Source organism: Mytilus trossulus, chromosome 11 (assembly GCF_036588685.1).
Source record: "Mytilus trossulus isolate FHL-02 chromosome 11, PNRI_Mtr1.1.1.hap1, whole genome shotgun sequence".
Taxonomy (NCBI): domain Eukaryota; kingdom Metazoa; phylum Mollusca; class Bivalvia; order Mytilida; family Mytilidae; genus Mytilus; species Mytilus trossulus.
Genome location: NC_086383.1, coordinates 26208084 through 26234498, shown reverse-complemented (window position 1 = coordinate 26234498; position 26415 = coordinate 26208084). Strand labels below are relative to the sequence as shown.

Below are 26415 nucleotides of genomic sequence, written 5' to 3'. Positions count from 1 at the left end.
TGTGGCTCTTTTTTTAAAAGTATTTATGTATTAAACCATGTAATCCGTTCAAAATGTCGAGTGTATCAAAAAAATGTATCCACTGTTTTTCTTTATAAAAACAAACTGCCCGCCTGCCGTTATCAATACTTAATGGTGTGCTGTTTTTAAAGGGGCGCTAGCTACGAGACATAAAAAAAAACAATAAATTTGATTTTGTTTGGTTAAATCATTAATAAAAGTGAATACTGAAATAATATTTAGTTTTTAGCAGCCAATTTGGTTCAATTTTGTCAAAATAAGCAAATCACATCGCCATTCGATCTCATTGAATTCGTATTCGTGCGAACTTAAATTTAACCCATTATCTAAAGATTGGTTACGCAGGCATGAATAAAAGGAAAAGAATGGGAAAATTTCAAGTGAAACAACAGTGAACCATTGCGTTGACTGATTAGATCCACAAAAAAAAAATAGTATTATACAGGTAAAAACGATAATTAACTTTCTTTTAATCTTTAACATAAAATCGAACAGACCTTGTTACAAAATCCATTTGCACGAGGTCGTTATCAATTTTTATTTTTATTGTTTATATTTATGTCGGTTTATCTGACCATCGATATTCTTCGGAGGTCATCTCGATAGTTGGCGTCTAGACTAAAATACACACGAAATTCTGATATACATTATCGAGAACATGCATTGGTAACTGTTTGTTTTCAAACTAATGTTAATTTGGGTGGACGGTTATGTTTGTTACATATCAAATATGAGAATTTTGAGTCAAATCGACGATCATGAATTTTACAGCTAGTTCCTCTTTAAAATTTGGTATTGCAATAACTGATTGAAACGCATCATGCACATCTAACAGATACTTGTTTGGCAAACGAGATTGAGGGGACACATAAAACTTTAAAGTCAAAGATTAATTGAAAACTCAATTAACTCTTATATTGAATTTATAAGAGTATTTGAAAAAATATTAAAAAAAAACACCAAAAAATGCTTATTCAGGACTCAACAATAAGAGTGTGAATGTCGCAAAAACAGAAAAAAAAAGAATCAACAGGAAAAATAAAGAAAGGGGAAACACATTATTTATGGCTAACATTACTAACAAGGGAACTATAACATTTAAAGCATAGTAACGAGTGGCCTGGAATTTAAGAACCATACTAGTACATCGTCAATTTAACAAGACAACATCCTTCCATTCGAATTTCCTGTTTGTAAAGCACTTATAAATTTGAATTCATGATCGTCGAATTAGACTATTTACCAGAGTTGTAATAACACTAGCAACACGACGGGTTCCACGTGTGGAGCAGGATATGCTTAACCTTCCTGGGCACCTAAGATCAGCCCTAGTTTTTTGTGGGGTTCGTGTTGCTTAGTCTTTAGTTTTCTATGTTGTATTTTGTGTACTTTTGTGTGTCTGTTTGTCTTTTATTTTTTAAACCATGTCGTTGTCAGTTTATTTTCGATCAACGAGTTTGACTGTTCCTCTGGTATCTTTAGTCCCTCTTTATCTCAGATGGTGCCATTAAAACAAAATACATATATGGTTTGGCGATATCTGGCCACAGCTTGTATTCATAATATGATCGATTCATATGATATATAATATATATAGATAGATAGATAGATAGACCATAGATGTATATGTATATGTAGATAGATATATGGTCGGTTACCCGAAGATAATATGGCAACCAGATAGATAGATAGATTTATATATATGAAAATGTAAAGATGCACCGTGGGATACACTGGTGCTTTAAATTTAGAAAACACCGTGGGATACACAAGTGTAGTCTGTATTATCCAAAAACCTTAAAATTTCATAGTTAACATTAAGATTCTATGCAGCGAATTCTGCCACATTGACGGAGGAAAACAGAGACTCTGTCAACCGCCATAAAAAGGGCGGTTCGCTGCAAAGCTGTGAACCAGATATGAGATAACTTCAAGTTAAATTTATCAAAGACATATTAGGGGTTCACTGTAAGGCATCTAATGATGGATGTCGAGCCGAACTTAATAGAATTTCCTAAAAAATAAAATATTATATTCAATATTCAACTACCTGAACCATATAGTTTCTTCGGAAAATTCATTGGCATATGATAATTTTTTTATATTCACTAAATCTGTAGATTCAAACCCTTGGGGCATAAAGGCCTAGAGTCTTTTGAATGAACTTGGAATGTCTTATATCATCAATAACTTTAATTATGTTAAAGGTTATTTAAATTCTATTAAACAAAGAATTAATGACCAATGTTTGCAAGTTCAAAATGCAAATATATTTGAATCCAAAAAGTTAGACTTTTCAAGAGTGTCTACAATATGGGCAGAAGACCACCCTATGTTGATATATTAAAAACAGAAGTGACAGAGCTGCAATATGTAAGATCCGTATAAGCGCTCATATACTGATGATTGAAAGAGGGAGACAATTTAGTAATACTGCTCTGTATGTAATTCTGGTCAAATCGAAAATGAAAAACATTTTCTTTTACATTGTAAAAAATACTCAGCTAAAAGGGCCATATTTTACCAAAAAGTTTAAAATATAATCGGTGATCCTACAAAATTTCAAAAACATAAAAATAATTATCTTTTTATTAAATAATAATTTATACACAATCCTAAAATTGACTTCATACACAATCCTACCATTGACTTCCTCTTTCATCTCAGACAGTTTGAACCTGCGTAAAGCAGAACAAACTCTATAAAATTGTCAATATGTCTAATTCATAATCATTGTTTATAATATTAAATATTAATATAGTCATTATTTACAATATTTATTATGTTTGACCATCTATGTAATTGATATACCATGAGCCTTAACTATTTATTGTTGATGAGTTAATATAAAAAAAAAAAAAAAAAAAAAAAAATAGATATTTTTATTTAAAGTACAACTTGGTACATATACATGTTATATAAACTAGATAGATGGATAAATATTTTATTTTAAAGTACAACTAGATACATATAGATTCTTACATTGATACCAGTGGATTATCTGATTTATCCAATCGAGATAGTTAAATTATCAATTTTAAACTATCGAGATTGGATAAATCCGATAATCCACGAGTAATTATGTAAGAATCTGTTTCTCTAATGATTAAAAAAAATATTCTTTTTTTGTTAACCGAAAATCCCCTTCGAGTGCCTTTCAAATTGCACGAAGTTGTCAATTTCATTAACACCTGTTATCAAATTTTGATTCATCCAGTTAGCTAAAAAGTTCATGACCCTTTAGATCACGTTGATTAAATTTTGTTATACAATGGGTTCGGAAAGGGATAAATTTCGATAGAATTAGAGAAATACATATATATGTTAAATCATCTAGATAGTTAGATATTTTTATTTAATGTACAACTTGGTACATATATATATGTATATTATAGTATATCAACAAATAATATTCAAGATGCTTAACAATTCATTTCAAAGCATGATAAGGGGGACAAGTGAAAAACATCCAGTTGAAAAATTTCTAGTCTGATCGAAAATCATAATATTTTATGTAGCAACACTAACAGCTAATTATAAAGGAAATAAATAGTTGTATATTCTAAAGCAGCACCAGTCCATGTTTTGCATTTGTCAAATTTGAGACCATCCTTACGTAAGAATGATAAAACGCATAATCCATCTGATCATGTTCTTCATCTCATTGTGCAAAACCCCACACTAGAACTACCTGTCATTACCTGCCACATGTTTATTCAAAGTTATGGTGGATCCTTATAGTTTCATTGTTCTGAGTAAACTTTTAACATGCTTGACAAATATGCCACCACAAAGATTCATTTCCGTGCCTATACCTAAGTCAACCCCATATAGAGGATGTCAGTCTGCTACAAAAACATACTAACTATTGAGGATTTTACTATTCAAACATTAAAGCTAACAGGATCTCCTACAATTCTTGTACGGCAAATAGCTACATGGAAGTATATGTTACATAGTAATATGAATACAATTTAAAGCATGATAAATCGAGAAAAATTATAATTCTTCTGTAAAACCCTGTATTAAGTGTCAGCATTTGATCTCCAACCCTTTTTACAATCCTCCAAAAACAATTGAAAGGACAGCTTCAAATACACTGAATTCATACCAAGTTTAACCAACACAAGATAAGGAAATATTTCTAGACTCAGCATGACTCTGGTTGAGGTAACTGTAAAGGCCTGGAGTGTTTAATACCTTCTTAAAAACTCAAACCTCAATTTTGACACATCTGTTAAATTACTAAAAAAAATATCCAAACCTAGTAAATTAGTAATGTCACAAATTTTGTCGAGAAAGATACAAAATGTACAAGTAAGCAATACCTTAACAATTCATAGAGAGAGATAGGAAATGTATTCATTAAAACAACTAGAGATCCGAACTCGTGAAAAAAGAAAGACTGTCCTCTCGATACATCTATATGTACTGGGTGCTGTGGAACTTACAATTAAACGGTTACTAAAGGTCTGAAATAACAGTAATACATTCCCTTGGGGTTATATCAGGATAAACATCTGCAGTTGGGACCAAGAATCTGAAGCGATCCATCTAAAAACCAGAAATGGCTTCAGCCATAATGAAAAATTTGTACCAGATCAGTGATAATGAATGTCATACTAAACTTCAAACTAAAATAAAAGTTCATACCAAGCTAACATAGGCCAGATGCTCTAGACTGGAACAGGTACTAAAATGACAAGGGGTTAAACAAGTTTCTAAATCTCAACCAAATGAAGAAGAAACAAACGCACAGCAATACGCACAGTAAAAATCACACAGTTTTAAGAAGTCCGAGTCCAAATCAGAATAGGTAACAAATCAAACAAAACAAACATTGAAAATGACGATATTAAATAAATCAACAACGGACTACAGTTACCGACATGCCAGCTCCAGACCTCAATTTAACTGTTGGCAAGACTGTCTTCATTATATGAAATGGGGGTTTAGTATCATACCATCATCAAATATATTAGAGGAACATAACCCTTATCATACCCGCAACTGGTTTGAAAATAAAGGAGTTTTAGTCCGATGCAAAGACGTGCAAGTGAATCAATATTGAAGCCAAAATAAGCCATTATATAGCAGGCAACATTATCCCTTCTTTATATCAGTTTGCTTTTATGGTTTGTTAGCTTTTGAGGTAAAAGCTGACATTTGTCCGTTGTAACGTATATTACCATAAAATATTGGATGGTAAATACCTGAATGTGTAAGATGTCTATGTAGAAGTGAAATTCTTATAATGTAAACTGCCCATAAAAACAAGGCAAGAATAACTGGATCAACTCAGGCAAATGCAAATTTAAAAAGAATGACTATAAAGACCGTATACAAGAGTCTAAATCCATGTAAGAAGAAACAAACATTTAGTATAACAGCAGCAACCAGTCTCTCTCTCGTCTTGGGTTTGAACCAGGTTGCCCAAATGAAAACTTATTTCCATTAGAGGTCTAGGTGACTTGAAACTTGGATTATCACAAGAAGGCCTAGATTATGCAAAGTAAACATGGTAAAAGGTTCCTGTTAGGACATGCAACAAGTTATAAAGGATGACCTGTGTTACACAAAAAAAAAAAACACAAACACAAACAAGCTGCTTAACAACATCTAGGTACCCTCATAATTAAAATCATAACATTTCAAATTAGTCCCAGCGTTCATGCTAACTGGTATTCAACCTGTACTATAATTTTCATTAATAGATATCAACCATAATTTGGAATCAACTGTAGCCAAGCAAGCAATAGGGCCAATGGTTTTATGCAAATGAAAAGTTCCTCATAATGCTTCCAGCCTAAAACAACAAACTGGCACCTAAACGTACAGCGTACAATACTCATAAATTGAGCAACTCATAGAATCTCCCAGGATGAAGATTACAATACATACTAGTATATATATAAATTTAAGCTGTTGTCGACACCTAAATACTAAAGATTTGTAACTGACAGTGGTTTGAAGCAGACTGCAAGACAAGCTGTAAATAATTACTTAATTTGTACTAGTTTTGCTAATATTACATGTACATACATGTATATATCCGTTTAACTGCGACTGACAAATTACACAAAACTTTGTAATAGTCTCATTTTAAAAGTTGTTTACAAGATAACACCATTTTTGGCCCCTATTTTCCCTAAAATATATGGAAAAAAAATTCAAAAATAAAGAAAATTTCCCGCACACCTGAGACTGGTTGGTATGGTTTGGGTAAACAGAAATATTTGCAGTCTGTCCTAAAATAGTTATCAATAAATATACACTTCTATAAATTTTGTCCTTTAAATTGTGGTACTTTATTGTAACATCTGTATTCATGCACCCAGCAGGCACACAACGTTGATTTAACATTGAATCAATGTTTATTTTCTATTTTGAATCAATGTTGAATTATTATTAGATTTTGCAAATTTGTATCAACGTTGAAATCCTATGTTGAATCAACGTTGATGTTCAACATTGAATCTATATAGAATAATGGTTGCTTTAACATTGTTTCAACCAATAGCTTAATTTGAATTCAGATTGAAATCAGGGTGAATACAATACTAGTATTCAACAAGGAATCAAAATTGGTTAGTGGTTGTGTTCAACTGTGTTTCCATCTAAACTAATAAGTTTCTTTCATCCGGTATTTTCTTTGGCTTGCAGTCCATAATTTTATACTGTAGCAATATTCAAGCTATTGTCTTCTCAAGGCGCTCAACATGCAAAATGCCATAGCAACATTCTGCCACAGGAAATTTGATCCAATAACTGCTCTATTAGACCCAAGTTTGAAAAATAATTTCAAAACAAAATTGATTAACTTTAAATAAAGTCATTGTCTGGTTATATTTGATATGGTGTGGGCTTTGGCTCACTGTTGAAGACTGTATGGTGACCCAAAGATATATAAATAATGTTCTTTGGTTGATGGTTGTCTTGTTAACAATAGGTACAACAATAAAAAGTGTTTGGGTGCACAAAACTTTGAATAGATGCCGTTGACTGCAAATTACTTGTAAAATATCAGTAATATTCAACAATAAAACTGAGTGACCACATTCTTGTGATGAGAGCACGACTTGACCATGATGATGATAACAACTAATCAACTGAATAACAAATATGTTTTGAGGGCTTTCCTACGAACCATAATTTAACCACCAGGATTTTTTTCACATTTAACGATATGCATATAACAACACAAATTATTATCCAACATGTCCAAGAGAAATATTGATTTCGAAAGCACACAACCCTTAATACACACATTTTGCTCAATGTCTATTTGAAATATCTGAGTGATCAAAATATAAACAAAGTTTGCTGTACGGACACTTCCTACCCCATGTATTCTAATGTTTAACCACTGATAATAGAGAAATATTCAATACGATAAAATTAAAATAAATTTATTTATTAATAGTGAAACTTCAACTTCTTTTTTCTCACACCTTGTCTTTTTGGAGCCCATTTTAGAAAGTTCGTAGTTTTGTCAGACGCTTGAATTGCTGTTCCGTGATTCCATCTAGGTCTTCATGATGACATCTACAAAATCAAAAGTTGTAACATTGTCAAGTTTAATTCTGTTCAACACATTTAACTATTAATAACTTCATAATGATATTACTTTAAAGTATAAATCAAAAGCATAAGAACCGGTGAAAACTAAAGTAAATGACAGTTGTCCTTAATGCAGGTCGAACCAAATACTAGAAATAAAATGCCAAAACATGAAAACACATGAAATAAAAACTTTTTTTAAAGGCCATAAATGCAAATAACTTTTTACCAACCTCATATACCATTTATTTTTTGATTACCTTGTCGAAACTCTACTTCAATTTTGACAGTAAAATATTAAAGGTCCAACTTGGTGAGTCATATATAGCTTCTGACCTTTCCATCCTAAATTTGTAAACAAGCCCCCCTTTTTATGCGATTAAAACTTCTTTTTACTTTTGATTCAATCATATATGATTTCAAATAGTCAATGATAAAATTCATGAGACGTTGCAAGATATCTTTTGAATGGTAACATGCTATCCTGATCCTGATCCTAAGGTAAATCCTTAGATTGTCCTAAACATCCCCCTTTTTCACGTGTATAATTTCAACTTTTCAGTACAGTTTTCAGATCTTTTCATAACAACATGATATGCTCACATTTCTAAAATACGATAACGAAATCACAACAATTAATATAAATACTTACGAAAAAAATGTTGAAGCTGTGTACAGGAAAGATATTGATAAAAACTCTGCAGAAATCACTTGTGGTCTCGTTAGCGGATATTCAAACTTTGGCAACATAAACAACTGCGCATGCGGATATCTGAATAGTCTGTAAAAATAGAAATGTTACAATGCCGCGAAAATTTCAATGGTTATTTAAATAGATCTATCCGTTGTTTGTATTACAAGTTGTCAACCGTTGTTTATGTACTGATGTATACGTCTTTCTCTTTGAATTGAAAAAAAAGAATGCAAAAAAAAGAAATGAAATGAAAACAAGATATTTGACATCAGAAGTCAAGGAAAAGGGGGAGGGATCTTTTAAGGGGAAGGGGTTATTCACAATTATTTAATTTTATATTTACTGTATGATCCTGTATACACGCTGGTTCTATTATTATGTTTTGGGGTGTGGTGAAATTTTGGAATTTTCTATTATTTCAATATTTGGGGTGCGAAGTTCATGATTAATCAGTAATTAATTGTTATATATACACTGCGACTGTTTTATGTGTTATTATATAATCACCACAACCATTAGTGATAAATCTACTTAATATTTTATTAAATGTGAATATATCGTTGTCAGTTTAAAAATAATTGTGACTTCTTTTTTGACAATTCTGGTATCCACAACTACTGGCCACGGTTTTATATATTGTTTAGCCAAAGTTGATTCAGTGTTGGTATTTCAACACAATTTTAATTCAACGTTGAAACAATGTACCAATTTCAACGTTGCATTGTCAATGTTGAATCAATGTTGAATATTTGTTGATCAATGTATAACCTAAAATCAACAAAGATTCAACGTTGATTCAACAAAGTGTGCCTGCAGGGCAGTACATGCATATCTGATTTTTAATATTCAGATTATTAAACAAGATGAATGATATTATATAAATCGATAGGTTCTCCATTCCAAAGTGATAATATACAAAACAACATTTAAAAGTTGCATATGTAAATTTTGTATGTAATAATATATAATTGTAACCTCATATTTACGAATGTTTTTTTTTATTTCTAACACATGATGCGGCATCTCATCGTTTTATGCCCATATAAATTTGTAAAAGTAACACATTCAGCAATATTTTGTGGATTTTAAGTTTAGAAACTGAGATATAAACATTACATAAATCTTTTAAAACTAAACCAAGATTAGAAAAAAAGTTGTTTTAATCTTTATACATATGTTGGTTATATGTTAGAATCACATGTACATGCGGGGGTTTAACTTAAAAGTAATATACTATAAAATAACGTCTGATGATGATCCAATGTACAAATGTATGTGACCAAAGGAGTAGAGTTAGTGGCGTGATGAGTCGTGAATCCAGTCCAGTCTTGTGACCCATTTGTAAAAATGGTGTGTCCTTGTTGTCTATGTCTCTTGGCCAATAAAATCAACGGTACCAATTTTTTGCACCAGATGCGCATTTCGACAATACATGTCTCTTCAGTGATGCTCGTGGCCAAAATATTTGAAATCCAAAGCATATATAAAAGATGAAGAGCTATAATCCAAAAGGTCCAAAAAGTATAGCCAAATTTGTGAAAGGAATCAGAGCTTTGCATGAGGGAGATACATTCCTTAATTTATAATAAATTCTAATATTTTGTAACAGCAAATTTTAATAACACAAAAAAATCCGTATTTTCATGCAAGTACCGAAGTACTGGCTACTGGGCTAGTGATACCCTCGGGGACTAATAGTCCACCAGAAGAGGCATCGACCCAGTGGTAGTAATAAAATTAACGGTACCAATTTTGTTGCACAAGATGCGCATTTCGACAATACATGTCTCGTCAGTGATGCTCGTGGCCAAAATATTTGAAATCCAAAGCATATATAAATGATGAAGAGCTATAATCCAAAAGGTCCAAAAAGTATAGCCAAATTCGTGAAAGGAATCAGAGCTTCGCATGAGGGAGATAAATTCCTTAATTTATAATAATTTCTAATATTTTGTAACAGCAAATTTTAATAACACAAAAAAAATCCGTATTTGCATGCCAGTACCGAAGTACTGGCTACTGGGCTGATGATACCCTCGGGGACTAATAGCCCACTAGCAGAGGCATCGACTTAGTAGTAGTAATAAAATCAACGGTACCAATTTTGTTGCACCAGATGTTACAACCCTTGGCCGTGTTCTGTGGTTGAGCAAGATCGCACTTTTCACTTTCTCACTGATCTTCCCAACATTGTGCTACAACTGAACAAAAAGTAAATATAAGTTCCACCATGCTACATAGCATTGACATAACAAAATCAATTGACTGTACAAAGAAACAATAACAATAAAAATAGTATGTATGCTCATAGTTGTGTCGATGATAGTTACAATAATTTAAAAAAAAAAAATAATTCAAAATTAGTATATATACAGATATATATATATATTAATTCTTAAATCCATAGTCAGTTGATAGTAACATAGTGTAATATTTGTATATAATTAAGTTATTACAACGATAATTCAAGCTGTGGCCTGTTGATGACATGGCTAACCTCTTGATTTAACTGAACTATTCATACCATATATATCGACCTAGTCTAGGCTAGAGAGTAGTAGCAGCTAAAAAAATGTATACATGTCACAGTGATACACTCGACACTCGAGACAGTTTTTAGTACACCAAAATTTTTAGCAGGATATATGCAGATAATGATATTTGTTTGCTTAAATACACCAGCAAGCTAACATTTAGCAATGATTACTTTTGACTACTGCTTCTTAATTCCGGGTATGGTCTCTGTTCAAGATTTCCAAGCTTTTTGTTTATTTGTATCGAAAGTTGAACTTCCGGTTACGTACCGGGGTCCTTCGCCCCAAAGAGTACGTCCCTTTTACGTTCATATCCTTTCATGGAATATTTGCTGAATATGTGCTATGAAAGATCTAGATACACAAATACCGATGTATACCCTTTTAAGGAAAATATACTTTTAATTCGGGAGTTTTCGGGAGTTCATCAGATAACACCTTCCCCACAACACTTATAATCATTAAAGACACGTTACTAATCTGTATGATCTGTTACAGCGCAAATTACAATTTGTTAGGCTTACCCATAGGCACTTGACGATCTGTCACTACTCAATTTCAATAGTATTAAGATATGGGGAAAATGTAATATATAAAATAAATAAAATAAAAACAAATTAAACTCGTCGTCATCGATCTAAATATATCATGATAAACACACGAATACATGCATCTAATTTGATGTAGAAATACAATGACGCATGGAAAACATTATTATACTCTGCGAATCTTACAATATTGCAAGTAATTACTCATACAATGTATTTGTAAAAATTAATTAATTATAAAAAGGAAAACGAATAATCCATTCATGGGACCAATTTCTTTCAGTCCTCGCATTTGCTCTCCACGTTGCGATGAAATATGGTAAACAAATGACTATCGATAAAACGAATTCGTTCTAAGATTTCTTTTAATAATCATTGAAAGCATGAGGCAGGTTAAAACCATACAATACTAACACTACTTTACCATTTCATTTTTCAATTTTTCCGCTTACGAAATTTAAACAGCTTAATTGCTTGCTGCGAAAAAAGTTCTAAAAAGGAATAAATGACGTCACAGAATATAACGTCACACATGTTGGGTAAATCTAAAACATGAAACACAATCTGTCAGTGGCCCCTGCGATAACTGAATTTAAGTCTATTTACTTAAATTCCATTAAGTTCACGAAAGAAGAACGATACTGATGTTTGGTAGTCAGAAACTGATTGATTAGAATATCCGAGTTTCCCATTAGAAATTTAATAAATAAAAAAACATAAATTATGCACATATATTACATAACGATAACAATATTTAAATTTAACTGAGTAAAGTAAGCATTGAATGTCCTAACAATTGGAATAATGATTGCAAAATGAATTAAATGGTTATGATGAATAGAGGTATATGATGCGCGTCCAATGGAATAATTGTTAATCTGTTAATAAAACTATGACACTATATATATTTAGATTATTTAACAGTCTACTAGGTGTGTAATTTGATATTTGTGCAGTAGTTTATATTCCTGTTTGTGTTATACGTGTATCTTTAAAGTTGTTTTATTTATTATAATAAGTAATGAGAAATGGGAGCATGGAGTGGTTTACTTCTTAGCGGTATTGAAGGAAGCAAAGGGTAATTATACATATTATCATTAAATATCTTAACACTTAATATCTTTATGACTTTCTAATTTTTCGTGCTGAATTACTTTCACTTTTGATTTGTGTATTATTAGTTTTTCGTTTCGATATTCTGGTATAACGGGTTTTTCTATTCTGTTTATGTTTTGGACCTTTACATTATTTTCGGATATATGTGCCCGGGATCTAATCCATCTTGCCCGTTAATATAGGGAACTAGCTATTGCATATATTTCACCATAAGCTCACTGTATGAACAACAAGTTCTGTATGCATGTTTAATCGTATAAAAGTACACAATTATAGATTCCAATACAAAACGTTACTTAATTGCAGCTCTATAAAACAGCAGGTTACTTCAAACAACTGACCAATACATAAAGTTTCTCACAAGATCGAGCTATAAACATCTGTTCTTAATTTAGATTAAACATTGCTAAATGGTCTTAGATTATTTTGATAAACTTGTAAATGTTATTGCAATTCTACTGTGCAACTCATGTGCCGTATTAAGTGTAACATTAATCAAGATGCAAGATCATTAATCTGATTAAGAACTGACCATCAACTGTGTGATGTAATTGACCACGCCACACTAGTATATGATTCATATTTGATCTGATCATTATCAATATGTGTATTATCAGGTTTATCAACTTTCTCATGGATGAACCTTTTTGTGATGAGTTCATTTGTATTGTTCTAATTATTAATAGGTCGTTCAATTTTTTTCTTTTAGCTTCAGCAAATTAAAAATCTTACGTTATTTTTTGTTTTGTTTAGCAAGATGTCGGTTAGATATTTAGTTTATGATAGAGAAAACATTAATAGTTATCAAAGGTACCAGGATTATAATTTAATACGCCAGACGCGCGTTTCGTCTACATAAGACTTACCAGTGACGCTCAGATAAAAAAAAAGAGTTATAAATCCAAACAAGTACAAAGTTGAAGAGCATTGAGGACCCAATATTAAAAAAAAATACGGCTAAGGGAATCTATTCCTGGGATCCTTATTTTTTTTCGAAAATTCAAAGTTTTGTTACAGGAAATTTATAAAAATGACCATATAATAGTTATTCATGTCAACACCGAAGTGCTGACGTTTTCTAAACTGACACCGCATAACCGAATATATTTCCTTATAGAGTAATCTCTCTGGACTCTTTTTTTTTATGTTATCTCTAATGCTTTTTCAACTGTAGAAGAAACTGACAAATTCATTTTTTCAAGTTACTGTTACATTTTCAGGATGTCAATAAACTCACCAAAGAAACCAGAATTAAATTTTGTATTTACGCCAGACTTGCGTTTCATGAGTGACGCACGAATCTAAAAACAGTCAAAAAAGTCAAATAAAGTATGAAGTGGAATAGCCTTGAGGACCAAAATTCCTAAAAGTTTTGCCAAATATAGCTAAGTTTATCTATTCTTGAGGTAGAAAAGTCTTAGTATTTCAAAAATTCCAAAGATCGCAGAAATCAGAGGACTCAAAATAAGAGATATAACTCTTATGTATTTGATATAAGTAATAGGTTCACGCTAGGTCAAAGATCAAGGTCATTTTCTGAAATTTAATTTAGGTTTGGTATTGCATCTTCTGAAGAACTGTTTACGATATCAACAATATAATTTAACTCAACTGTAAGATCCACCATGTCCTAACATACACAAATATTTGTTAAATAGGTATGTTGATATTTGATTGGATTTTCTCCCTTGTTACATCTGAAATTTGGTGTAAGTTATATAAATTATCAACCGTATTAAGGAAAGGCATATGGCATTATAATTTGTGGTCCTTAATTTATGCCCTTGCGATTCAGGTCATGGTCAAAGTTTGACGTTCTAGATGCTGACCTTTGCAGTCGTTTCCCAGAACGGTGGGGGTCGTGTTGTTGTTGTGCCCCTATTTGTGACACTTTTTTATCATTTGATTTTGCCATTTGATTCGGGACTTTCCGTTTTGAATTTTCCTTGGAGTTCAGTATTTTTATTATTTTACTCTTTCCTATGAGTACATGAAATATATTTAGGAGGCCGTACCATTGGGTTGACGATACATTGTATATGATATTGAAAGGCAAAGCAATAGTGGTAATTTGTGCATTTTTCCACGTTAAAGTTATGTCGTTATATTTTTGAATTAGTGTGAGGTTACAATGTAAATTCATATGAAATCAGAAAGTGAAATTCTGTAGACCGAAAGTACTAGTTCCGTCTAATCTCCTTTACTTTGAGTATAAAACACATTCTTGATTTGGAATCAGTGTAAATTAAGCTATTATCTGACATGTTTAACTGAAAGTGAATATTCTTCTTTCAAAATATGTTCCTTTTTGCTTACAATATGTTTTTGATTCTTATTATAATAATACTTATTAGTAGTATTTTTACTATAATCTTTATTATCATTATTATTATTACTTGTATTTTGACATACGTTTGTTGTTGTTGCTAATCTGAAACTGATGATAATAATTAAAATATTAATACTAAAATTTATAGTAAAATACTACTACTAATTATTATTATAATAATAATAAAAACAGATTGTGAAATAGAGAATAAAACATAGATATTTACACAGATATATTTTTTTTTGCATTTATAATGAGTTACTTGTGCACAGCTGTACTGTTTAAATTATTATATGTCACCTATATATATATATTTAGGTTCCTGCATCAACTGTATGCAGCATCAGGAAATTTCTGGCAGAACCTATGGGATAGTGTGTATAAATTGTTTGGAAGGAATGATTTTGCAGTTGGAGTTATAGGTAATGTATAAGTAATTCCAAGTCAGAGTCATTCAGACAGTGATTTCTGGGTAAAGAGTGTTAAAATCGAGAATGGAAATTGGCTTGTGTAAAAGAAACAACAAACTGACCAAAGAGCAGAACACTGTCGAAGGCCACCACTTCTGCTTAATATATGATTTAGAAATGGAAGACATACCCACAACTTCCATGGATTGGTACCATATGTAGTTTGCTATTAAATACAGAAATGAAAGGGAGCGTGCATGCTGTTTTTTTTCTGACAAAAAGCACAAGGGATACTAACCAATATGTTCTCTTTGGGGTTTTTTTTCAACAAGCCGTTGATTATATCTCAATCTGGTAAAACAGAATATCGATGCGTACTAACGCATTACCAGCAAATCTCTTACTTAAACAGCTTTATGCGAATAAAATATGCATGAGCCTTAATGCTTGTCTTCACAAAGCTAGGCATGAATCATCATTATTGAGAGTTTGATTGCTAACCTATGTATATCCACCCCTTCTTTATATTTCGATACTTTTTAAAAATTCAAAATAACGGATTTAAATCGAAATAATAAAATTTATAAATCACGATAACGATTTATGAGTGTGAAACTTCTAAATCACGGTTTACAAAACACGGAAGTTACGAATTCACAATCATCACGAATTTAATCGGTGATAACAAATTCTTTAAATCGTGTTATCGAACTTATATTATATTTCTATTAGTCCTAAATGGGTTTCCGAAGTTTTACATGATAACAGGTGGTTATTTCTACAATGACATATCTGTAAAAATACTGCGCTCTCCTTATTGCTGGAAATCTTAAGTACAACAGGGAGGGGCTAGTGTACAAAAGTGACAACACAAGAGCTTGATGACAAATGGTACTATTTTTTTTTCTATTATTTGCAGGATCAATTTTATTTACTAACGGTGTAATATGGGGTGCTAATGCTTTATTTCTTGTACTAGACATAACTGGAAAACCAGGTTTTTTGATGAAGTATAAAGTTCAAATGGACAAAAATGTACCTGTAAGTATTTTGTATATATATATATATTAGAATTGTGATCAACAAATAGGTGATATTTATTTATTGTCTTTTCCATAATAATTAACAATATTAAGCAGTATAATACCCTCGTTAGTTTTATTATTTCTACAAGCACCAAAGAGGATTTTTTTGGAACTCTCAAATCTAACTTCTCTTCTTTTAGTAATAACCTAAAAAAAAATATATATACTGGATAACGTACCTTCACAAACATTACAATGGGACTGATATATACTCTAGTCTAGGTAATTAATTTAACATTTTTCTACATAATTTTAGTTTGCAGTTATGTAAAAAGTTATTAAAGGTACCACGCCAGACGCGCGTTTCATATACATAAGATTCATCAGTGACGCTCAGATCAAAAAGTTAAAAAGCAAAAAACAAATAAAAAACATTGAGAACCTGTGATTTTGCTACTCTTTACAGCATTGATTATTCCCCATGCTCATAATGGACTTTATCTTCTATTGAATAGTAGTTGTTCTATAAAAATAAAAAAAAAGAAGATAACAATTCCTTGTGTTTTTGGTCACATGTTTTACTTTTGAAAAAAATGATACTTATTCCCACAAAAATGCATAAAAAATGAGTAACTTAAATGCTGAAATTTTGATCGATCGATATTTCTGAGTTTTGGAAAATATATTTCAGCAGACAGCTGGTACTCCATTATGTGCATTTCAACTGAACAACAAGGTCGTGTACTCATGTATCATGTTTACAGCAGAATTTATACACAACCTTCCCAATGTTATTTAATTCAATTATAACTATATTGATTATGTAACTCTATAAACAAAATGCTAACAAAATCACTTTCATATTCTAATTAATATTAAATGCAGATGTCTGCATAATATCATGATTTGTCCTCGATATAGACACGAATGTACGACTTCAAACTAGCAATTATGAAAACTTAAATTATTTTAACTTTTGAATAGTCAGCTTACCATTTTTCGACAATTTCATAATATCTGTTTCGATAATCTTCCTACTATTTCATACTATACGGACTACGTCAACAGATATTTGGTCTTTGAACAAAGTCGATCCGCTACCCCATCCGAGGTATGCAGGAAAACGTTAAACATCAACACTACAACTGATAATAATACCATAGCCACATTGTTAATCGGCATGCTGTGTTGATGTTTCAACTCACTAGCAATGAGACATGAGTCCGCGGTATATAATCCTATGATGATACTAGTAAAGTCGTCTGACCTAAAGTTTCTCTGAACCTGTCGATTTTGGAGTTTATAACGAGTGGGACAGTTGTGGTTTAAGCCATATTTTTTTCTCGGAAAATGTCCGTTTCGTTGATTCATAATAAGTTTAATTATGTTATTTTTTACGGATTTTGCCTTTTATATTTTACCTTGAAGTTCAGCATTTTAGTACTACGTTGTTACACAGTTTCTGATAACGGAGAATCTAACCTGGTGATACACTAGGTCACGGTACTTTTGGATTTTATTAAATGGTTATAGTATTTTGTTTTGTTACAATGCTTTGTGTCGTCTTATTAGTCGATATACGAGATTGAGTATCAGTTACCTACTAGTATTATAATGCAACATCGTTTGTAACGTTCATTTTGATTGGATAACGTCACAAGTTTCATCGCATCAATTCGCATTTGAAACAATAAAAATGTACGCGCAAGCGCAACCGACGTATGACATATTTTAAATGTATGATTTGACGTTTCTTTCTGTCAGTTTCATTAGAATGGAGATACAATGGCGTCCATTTGGTGATTTACTGGTCGCCAATACCAGTTTACTGGCTCCGCTAAGGCTTCGCCATTTAACTTTATTTGCGACCATCACATCAACAATTGATGCCGGAGCTAAATATACAATGCAGCTATCTTCTAGTTGCCATACCTCAGTTTCATTCTAGTATTTTATACATATTTTCGGGGTTTTTTTTGCTTTGACTTTATAGTTCTTAGTCCTGTAAAATTATAGCTAGTCCCGTCGTATTATACAGATTTATAAATATTCGAAAATGTTTTACAGGTTGATAGAAAGAAGTTAAAGAAGGCTGTGAAAATTGTTCTTTTTAATGGATTTGTTGTTGCATTTCCAATGACATTGTTAGGAATTTACACGATGAAATTGCGTGGATGTGCTTTTAGCGGTGACCTACCTACATTTACCCGTGTGGTGGTAGAAATAATAATGTTTAGTTTAGTTGAAGAATTTGGATTCTACTATTCTCACAGGTATAATAAGGCTAATATATGTACCAAGCTGAGGGGTAGTCACACTCAGAAGTCGAGAGCAAATCATACCACTATGTTACAAAACCAAAACTAGAAAAAGACAATTAAATTCTCAAACAACAATACAGGAAACTAAAGACTGAGTAGCACGATCCCCACTAAAAACGAGTTATACTCTCACCTTTTAAGACTGATGCACCACCAAAGACTTTCTTCTAATTTAATTTCACATTGATGCAGACTTACGGCTTTTTAAGGTTTGATATTACTTTTATAAAATTAAATATTTAAGACTAATTCACCAACTAAACCTTAACAAAATTTATATTTTTCAAATAATTTTATGATCCCCGATTTTAAATTATTTAATTTGCAGGACTAATGTTCAATTCGTGGAAATTAACATGTTTGTTTTTAAACCTGTCGTTGGCATAATACGGGAATTATTCTTATCGTCTACTTTATGAGAGTCAAAAGTTTCCGATCGATTTAATTGAGGCCCGGGACTGCTAGTAGTCTTTTGTTTAATTAGTGTCACCACCGTGTATCATCGTACATCGGATATAGGTACTAACCAAGCGGGCTTGAGAATTTTGGCCTTTATACAGTATGGAAAATCTTTGTTTTGTTCACATAATATTAATGTACTTCAATCTAAACATGAGTGTTGTTTTAAGAACGGATTTTGTCATAGGTTGATGTTTAGACATGTCTCATTATTTTCCAAAAACAAGAACGATTACTAAAAACATGTGGAAATACTTATCAAAGAAGTTGGGACTCGTCTCATCCGATATAATTCTATATTTATCATGTTAATTGTAACTCTTTTCTGATAGAAGGCCACTGTGTGTGTGTGTAATAAGTATAGCTGTTTCAATAATTGGCATTGAAATCGTTTTAAAATGCATAGGTAATTTTTCGATATTTATTCAGAAAGAAGCGTTGTGTACGGTATCTTGCTTACCACAAAATTCCTTCTGTACGGTGCAAAGTTATGTTGCTTTTCACCGTACATAAACACTTTATTTCCATACTCGTTTATTACTAAAAAAGTTTCAAGGAATGAGTCATCACAGGTAGGATTAAGATTGGTAACTATATATTACTTTTGCCCTGTATTAACTTTCTTTCCGATAAAACATGTAAATGTTTCGAAAACTGTATCGAATTTGAAAGTTTGTGTTGACATTCACAACTATTTGCGCATGTACAAGTTAATTGCTCTTATCAGAATATCAAAGTTGTTTTACAAATAGGAAAAAATCGATGCGAAAATTATTTGAGAGTAGGATTTTCAAAAGTTGAGAAATGTACATTTAATATTGATAAAGCAAAACACAGATTTTCGTTACCGTGTAAGGTCAAAATCGACCAAGCCCGCTTGGTTAGTACCTATATCCGCTGTACTGATGATACACGGTGGTCACTTCCTACAATTTCTGCTGCTACCAAAATTAACATCATGCCGTCTTTAAAACTAAGTTGTTCAGTGCATATTGCTGTGTGTTTAAATCAACTTATCAACATTGGCTTGGCAAGAGGTTATGAGGAATGTTGAGATCAAACAAAACATGTTTTATCATGTCCCTTTTTTGGTCAGGAATATTCTAATGTGCGTTTTTTAAATTTTGGTTCGATTGTAGGTTTCAGGGTTTAGTATAGCGTTCATTTTGCTGCAATAGTGTACATTATTGTTAAGGGCCGGTTGAAACTTATCTCAGAGTGTGGCATTTTCTCGTTCCGTTGAAGACTCATTTACAGCCTTTGATTTGTATCTGTCTTGTGTGTTTATAACATTTTCACATCTGTAAACTTATTTCTAATAAAACGTTTACAGGTTGATGCACCATCCGCACGTTTATAAGTACATCCATAAGATACACCATGAATGGACAGCTCCTATAGGCATTATATGTATATATGCTCATCCTTTAGAGCACTGTCTCGTTAATATGACGCCTGTCATTTTAGGACCAATAATAATGGGATCACACTTAGCTACAGCATGGGTGTGGTATTTTGTTACACTTGTATCCACAACTATATCCCATTGTGGTTATCATTTCCCTTTCCTACCATCACAAGAAGCACACGATTTTCACCATCAAATGTAAGTTTAATGCAAATATTGTGTTTGCTACTTTAGAAATAACATGCATTAGGGCAAGCAATATAATTTGATTTGGTAACTTGAAACTTATTTGTTTTTCAATATTGTCGGTTGCAAAATGTGTAGAAGAAAATGCTTACCGTTCAGAAACTTCAGGACTAACCACGAGTTTAGGTATATTATTTTGTATTAAACAATCATTTATATATAAAAGTAATGATTTCTTATACAGCCATGTTATTTTCGATAATAATCAAAAGCTGGATTGGCAATTCTAACTATGACGAGAAAAATAAATTGACTCAAATTCAGAATAGAAATCAAAAAATGTGGATGATTGCCAAGTATTGTAAACATTTTCTGTTTAACTATCCAAGAAAGTCATGTTATAGCTAACAGTCGTTTATTTTTCAAGTCTACTAACATTTTGAAGTATAAACGAAGAGTAAACTAAGGTTCATTAAAATTACAGATTTTCTTTGGTATGCACCCACATTGTTATTTCATAATTCACAAATTAAAAACAAAATGTGAGTCGATGAACAGATGAAGCTCAATAATTTTGCGCAAAAAAACAAACCCGCACGTATTTATTTAATTAAACGAGAAGACTTCGTTTTGTGTGTCGCTTCTCTTCCTAAAACACTAAATAAATCATCACGCCTCTGTGTTCTATAGGTACCATGCGTAGTCTCATTTTCAACTCTGCTTATGATTGAACAGTTTGGGTTATTTTGGGAGGAAAACGAAAATAAAGGCGTCCAGATTTTGTTTCCGTCATAGACAACACTTACGTTTAGGACTGTTAAATTATACATAATTTTCAGAAGTACTTGGGGACAGGAAAATTATTTTTTCGTTTTCTGTATAATATGACAATGCATATACTATATAGATGTGGTGTATTTGCTAGTTGCTATCAGTTCTGGGTTTGCTATGCACGGTGGACACTCATATATCTTTTTATATATATCAATGAACGCCGTGTACAGTACAATTGGAATTGATACATGTGATAGTACGTGGCAGATACACTTTATTTATTGTACATGTATGATCAACTACCTATGACTTTTGATACTTTTCCTGAAATTCTCAAATGTTAAAATATTTTTACAAAATTCATCTAACAACAATTAACTTACTTTCAACCATGCTAAAAATGCCTGAAATTTCGCAGGTGTGTTCTAGTACATGTAATATATTAATATACATGTAGCTATTTAAATGATATGAAATATGTTTTAGGTTTATGAACTGTTTTGGTGTACTTGGTATTCTTGATCGTGTTCATGGAACAGACAACATTTTCAGGGCCAGCAAAGCATACAAAAGAGACAAGATATTACTAAGTCTGACACCGATGTCTCAACAATATCCAGATTAACCATAAAATATTAAACTGTATCTGGAGACAACAACTCATTCCTACAATCATTTAGTGGTTACAAATATTGCGTTTCCGTGGATCAGACAACATTTTCAGGGCCAACACAGCATACAAAAGAGACAATTTATTACTTAGGCTGACACCGATGTCTCAAATATATGAAGATCATCCATAAAATACTAAACTGTATCTGGAAACAACACCTTATTCTAAATATCATTGAAAATCTGGTGACAACACCTAATTACAAATATCATTGAGTACGGACTTGATTGTGTCTATGTACTCATTGTTTCGATTATTTATAGTTAAACAAGTTTTATAGTATCACAGTTGCTGTAACATGTGTAAGACCTATTGGATTACCTTTGTATTTGTATATTAGCTAATCATTTTATTTACTGTGAACAGAGAAATTTTCGCCGTAGTATTATTTTTGCATTAGCAGTTGGCACGTGAAAATAAAACTATCGCGAATATTTAACCGGAAAAGGTGTGTGTTCTACCTATATCGAAGTATAATCATGAAAACAATTACTTGACTGTTTTACATTATGGTCTGTTTCATACGAAGTGTGATTTTTCAATTGTATTTTCGAATCGATGTATATGTTACTTTATCTTTTAAAAAAAGTTTCCTGGTATGCATCCCCTCCAGGTCAACCTCTGCATCTTCTTTGATCTCATTCTCTACATCTTGTATGACAGCTCCCTGGTTTTCATCTCATTTGAGGTTATTCTTTACATCTTCCATTTGAACTACTGTGAATTCATTTTTATTCGTTGGATACCAATTTTCGTCGATTTCGTGGCAACAGGTGAACCACGAAATTAAATGTTCCACAAACACCGAATTTTGTATAGGCTTGTATGCAGATTTTGGTAAAACCACGAAATTAACTATCCACGAACATGTAAATTTTTCTCAATCCACGAAAATTGGTACCCACGAAAATAAATGAATCCACAGTAAATGTTTATTTTTTCCTCAGGTTATTTTCTACATTTTTCATGAAAGCTTCCTGGTTTTCATCTCCTTTGAATTATTCCCTTCATCTTTCATGATAACTTCCTGGTAATCATCTCCTTTGATGGCATTCTCAACATCTTTGATGAGAGTTCCCTGGTATTCATCTCCCTAGTGTTCATCTCGTTTAAGGTTCTTCCCTTCATCTTTCATTTGAACTCCCTGGTTTTTATCGCCTTTGAGGTTATCCTCTACATCTTTTATAACAGCTCCCAAGTTTTTATCTCCCTAGTATTCATCTCATTTGAGTTCATTCTCTTTACGGCATGAGAGTACTAATGTCTCTGGGATCTATCTCCCTAGTATTCTTCTCCTTTAAGGTTTTTTCATTCATCTTTCGAAACAGCTCCCTGGTATTCTTCTCCTTTGACTTCATTCTCGACTTCTATCATGATTAGTTCTGTGAACTCTAACAGTCCATGATTATATTGAATTCACCAGTGGTGAACCATTAGTTCTGTGGACTCTTACAGTCTAACTAAAATCGTTGTTAAAATATATGCTACAGAATTTTGTTTACTTCACAAATGAAAAAAAACATGAGATATATTCTCTATTGCGTCACAATTTCGTTCGTTAAGTTATAGTGTGCAATCACATAAATCATTCATTTGTATGTTTTCTATTAAAAACCATAACACAATAATCTCTCTCTTAAACATGCAGGGGATCTTTGTGTCTTTTTTTATAAAGAGATACCTGTAGGGTTAGGGCTTTTTCAATATAAGATTAAGGGCTAGATTAGTTTGTTTGTCTATGTTTGATTTATGGTTAGGCTATGACTTTTTCTATGTCGAGGCTTATATTTAGGGATATAACTAGTGTATTGTTAAGGTACGGATCCGGTTATGGGTAAGAGTAAGTATTAGGTACGGGTAAGGGTTATGGTAAGAGTTTGGTACGGTTTTTGGTAAGGTGTAGGTTCAGGGTTCATGGCTAGTTCAGATAAAGCCCTACATGGGTTGGGAACCCTGAAATAAAAGAAGTTCTTTTAAAAAAACTCGTTGTTAATCGTTTACATATCCAATTTCATTTGTAAAGTGGCATCTTTTTCTTCCATATGCCTCAACTTCCTTCAATTTTTAAGGGTAAATTAAGATATAGCTAGATTGAGATAAACATCGCAACACTTATCTTCGAGACTAATTGATAAATTAGGATTTTTACTTCTTTATTTCGTTTCATCTGGTTCAGAACAGATTAATCCTGGAGGGCTGATTTCTAAAATGTATTCTAATCCTCGACAGCTTTCAGAGTCAGAAACCTCTTCAGTTATTATCTTTTCCTCAACATAAATTATATATATTGATACTAAGGATCTTCTTATCCCAGGCAAAGATCACCTTAGCCGTATTTGGCACAACCTTTTTTGGAATTTTGGATCCTCAATGCTCTTCAATTTTGTACTTGCTTGGCTTTATAAATATTTTGATATGAGCATCACTGGTGAGTGTTATGAAGACGAAACGCGCGTCTGGCGTACTAAATTATAATCCTGGTACCTTTGACATGTTTGATAACTATAGTATTTTCTGAAAACATATTTTCGACATAACCTTCTTGAACAAGTGGGATGTACGACTTAAGATGGATGAATTCTGATATTCTTTTAAGGAAGACTTTCAAACAAGACCAATGTTGAAAACTATTGCTAAAAAGGACTTAAAAATTATTTTCTGTCAGCGGTCTAAGACGTCATTCTGGAATATGCTTTGCCGGTTTTTTTTTATCCTGTCTTTGGCAATATTTTTGTTCAGCTCTAACTATGCACGGATATTCATTTAGTAAAGCTTCCGTCACCCCTCAAGAAAATCAAATGTTTGTCATTTTTGCTCAGACTTCAAGTTGGTATACAGAGAGAAATCGTGTAATTTTTAAGATCTTTAATTTATCTTTCCCAATTATTAATGTCTCTCCAGTCACGTTTAATTTCGCTTACTAAAAGGACGTTTTTATTAAATTAGTTAAGAATATTTGAGTACAGTTAATTGTTTTGTTTATTGAGCTTTGCAACAGAACAACATTATTCGTATAGGTGATTTTTAAATGGTAAATTAAGATATAGCTACATTGAGACGGTCTTCCCAAAACTGTGACAAAGCCTTCTGTTACGATTACCTGTCCATCCTTTGAAACGAGATTTTGTAAAAATAAAAAAACACATAGGAAATGAACTTCTCTTCGAGACTAATTCATAAATAAGATTTTTATTTCTTTATTTTTTTTCATCTGGTTCAGAACAAAATAACCATGGAGGGCTGAGTTCTAAAATATATTCTAATCCGCAACAGTTTTCAGAGTCATGAACCTCTTCAGTTATTATCTTTTCCTCAAAATAAATTATAGAATGTTCTGAAAACAATTTCTCGACATTGAGACGGACATCACAAAACTTTGACACAGCTTTCTGTTATGATGACCTGGCTATCCTTTGCCTATAAAGAAACGACATTTTGTTGAACAAAAGAGGAAAAATAAAATTAAATTCGACACCATTGATAAGGTGTAACACCACTAATTCGGGCCCGGCCAGAAAGCACATACCAGAAAGTAGTACAAATTTAACACAAATTAGTTCCTACGAGTGTAACTTTCAAAATATGTAGAATATTTAGGTATTCTTGGTATCAAATGAAAGATGAAAGACTTGTGATCATTGTAGAACACTTTTGGACTTATAATTTTGAATATTAAAAAAACTGCATCAAATTTTTAAAAGAGGGTACATTTCGTCTTTTCGTCAGATCTGAAGTACCTGTTTTGGTACATCCGAAGTTCCGGGAACCAGTTCTTTCTTATATGCCATTAAAGGTATGCTGATTTTTTTAGTACAAGACACCATAAAGTGTTGTTTTGACATGCAATGATTGCGACTTTATTTGAACTTAAGGTAACACGATACCGAATGACGTTACGCCACGAGTTATCGTTCCTGACGTTATCGAATAACGTTCACACATTCAAGCCAATGCATCAGTATTTGCAATCACAAAGTGATAAAATAAAAAAAAAAAATATTGGGTATTTATGTGACATTTTTAATGGTAACTTTTTCTGGATACTTGAAGGATCAAAGACGGCCTGACCGATGAAGAAAATGTTAATAACTTTTTTCTATTATTGCTCATTGCTTTAAAATCTTTGAAAATGTATTACTTTACTTTTAAATATTCTGTTTCTTTAAAATTTAAGCATCTGAACGATTATCTACATATAATAGACTGAGTTTTATCACAAGTCTTTATTCTTGGTATATGTTTGCAATAAATACTTTTTCTTGATCATGATGAACCATGAAATTTTGTTTTGAAAGTAGAAATCTAATCTATAGAAACTTAGGATGATGTGTAAAAAAACACGGGGAATTGTTGGTAC

At 31.9% G+C, this 26415-nt stretch overlaps 2 protein-coding genes across 2 annotated transcripts; both read left to right on the top strand.

Moving 5' to 3' along the window:
- The first annotated feature begins 12324 nt into the window (after positions 1-12324).
- On the top strand, positions 12325-18604 carry LOC134689900 (fatty acid hydroxylase domain-containing protein 2-like). The gene is made up of 4 exons (XM_063549866.1): positions 12325-12435; positions 15121-15224; positions 16132-16253; positions 18305-18604. The coding sequence occupies exons 1-4, from the start codon at positions 12386-12388 to the stop codon at positions 18602-18604; spliced, it is 576 nt and encodes a 191-aa protein (XP_063405936.1). The 5' UTR covers positions 12325-12385.
- A 1752-nt stretch (positions 18605-20356) lies between these two features.
- Positions 20357-22204, top strand: LOC134689626 (fatty acid hydroxylase domain-containing protein 2-like). The gene is made up of 2 exons (XM_063549596.1): positions 20357-20623; positions 21872-22204. Exons 1-2 carry the CDS (start codon positions 20466-20468, stop codon positions 22008-22010), a joined length of 297 nt encoding a protein of 98 aa, XP_063405666.1. The 5' UTR covers positions 20357-20465; the 3' UTR covers positions 22011-22204.
- The last annotated feature ends 4211 nt before the right edge of the window (positions 22205-26415 follow it).

Coding starts and splice junctions, on each gene's coding strand:
- LOC134689900 (XM_063549866.1), top strand. CDS start 12,386: ATGGGAGCATGGAGTGGTTTACTTCTTAGCGGTATTGAAGGAAGCAAA. Junction 15,225..16,131: donor TTTTGCAGTTGGAGTTATAG/GTAATGTATAAG, acceptor TATTATTTGCAG/GATCAATTTTATTTACTAAC. Junction 16,254..18,304: donor AAATGGACAAAAATGTACCT/GTAAGTATTTTG, acceptor AATGTTTTACAG/GTTGATAGAAAGAAGTTAAA.
- LOC134689626 (XM_063549596.1), top strand. CDS start 20,466: ATGACGCCTGTCATTTTAGGACCAATAATAATGGGATCACACTTAGCT. Junction 20,624..21,871: donor CACGATTTTCACCATCAAAT/GTAAGTTTAATG, acceptor AATATGTTTTAG/GTTTATGAACTGTTTTGGTG.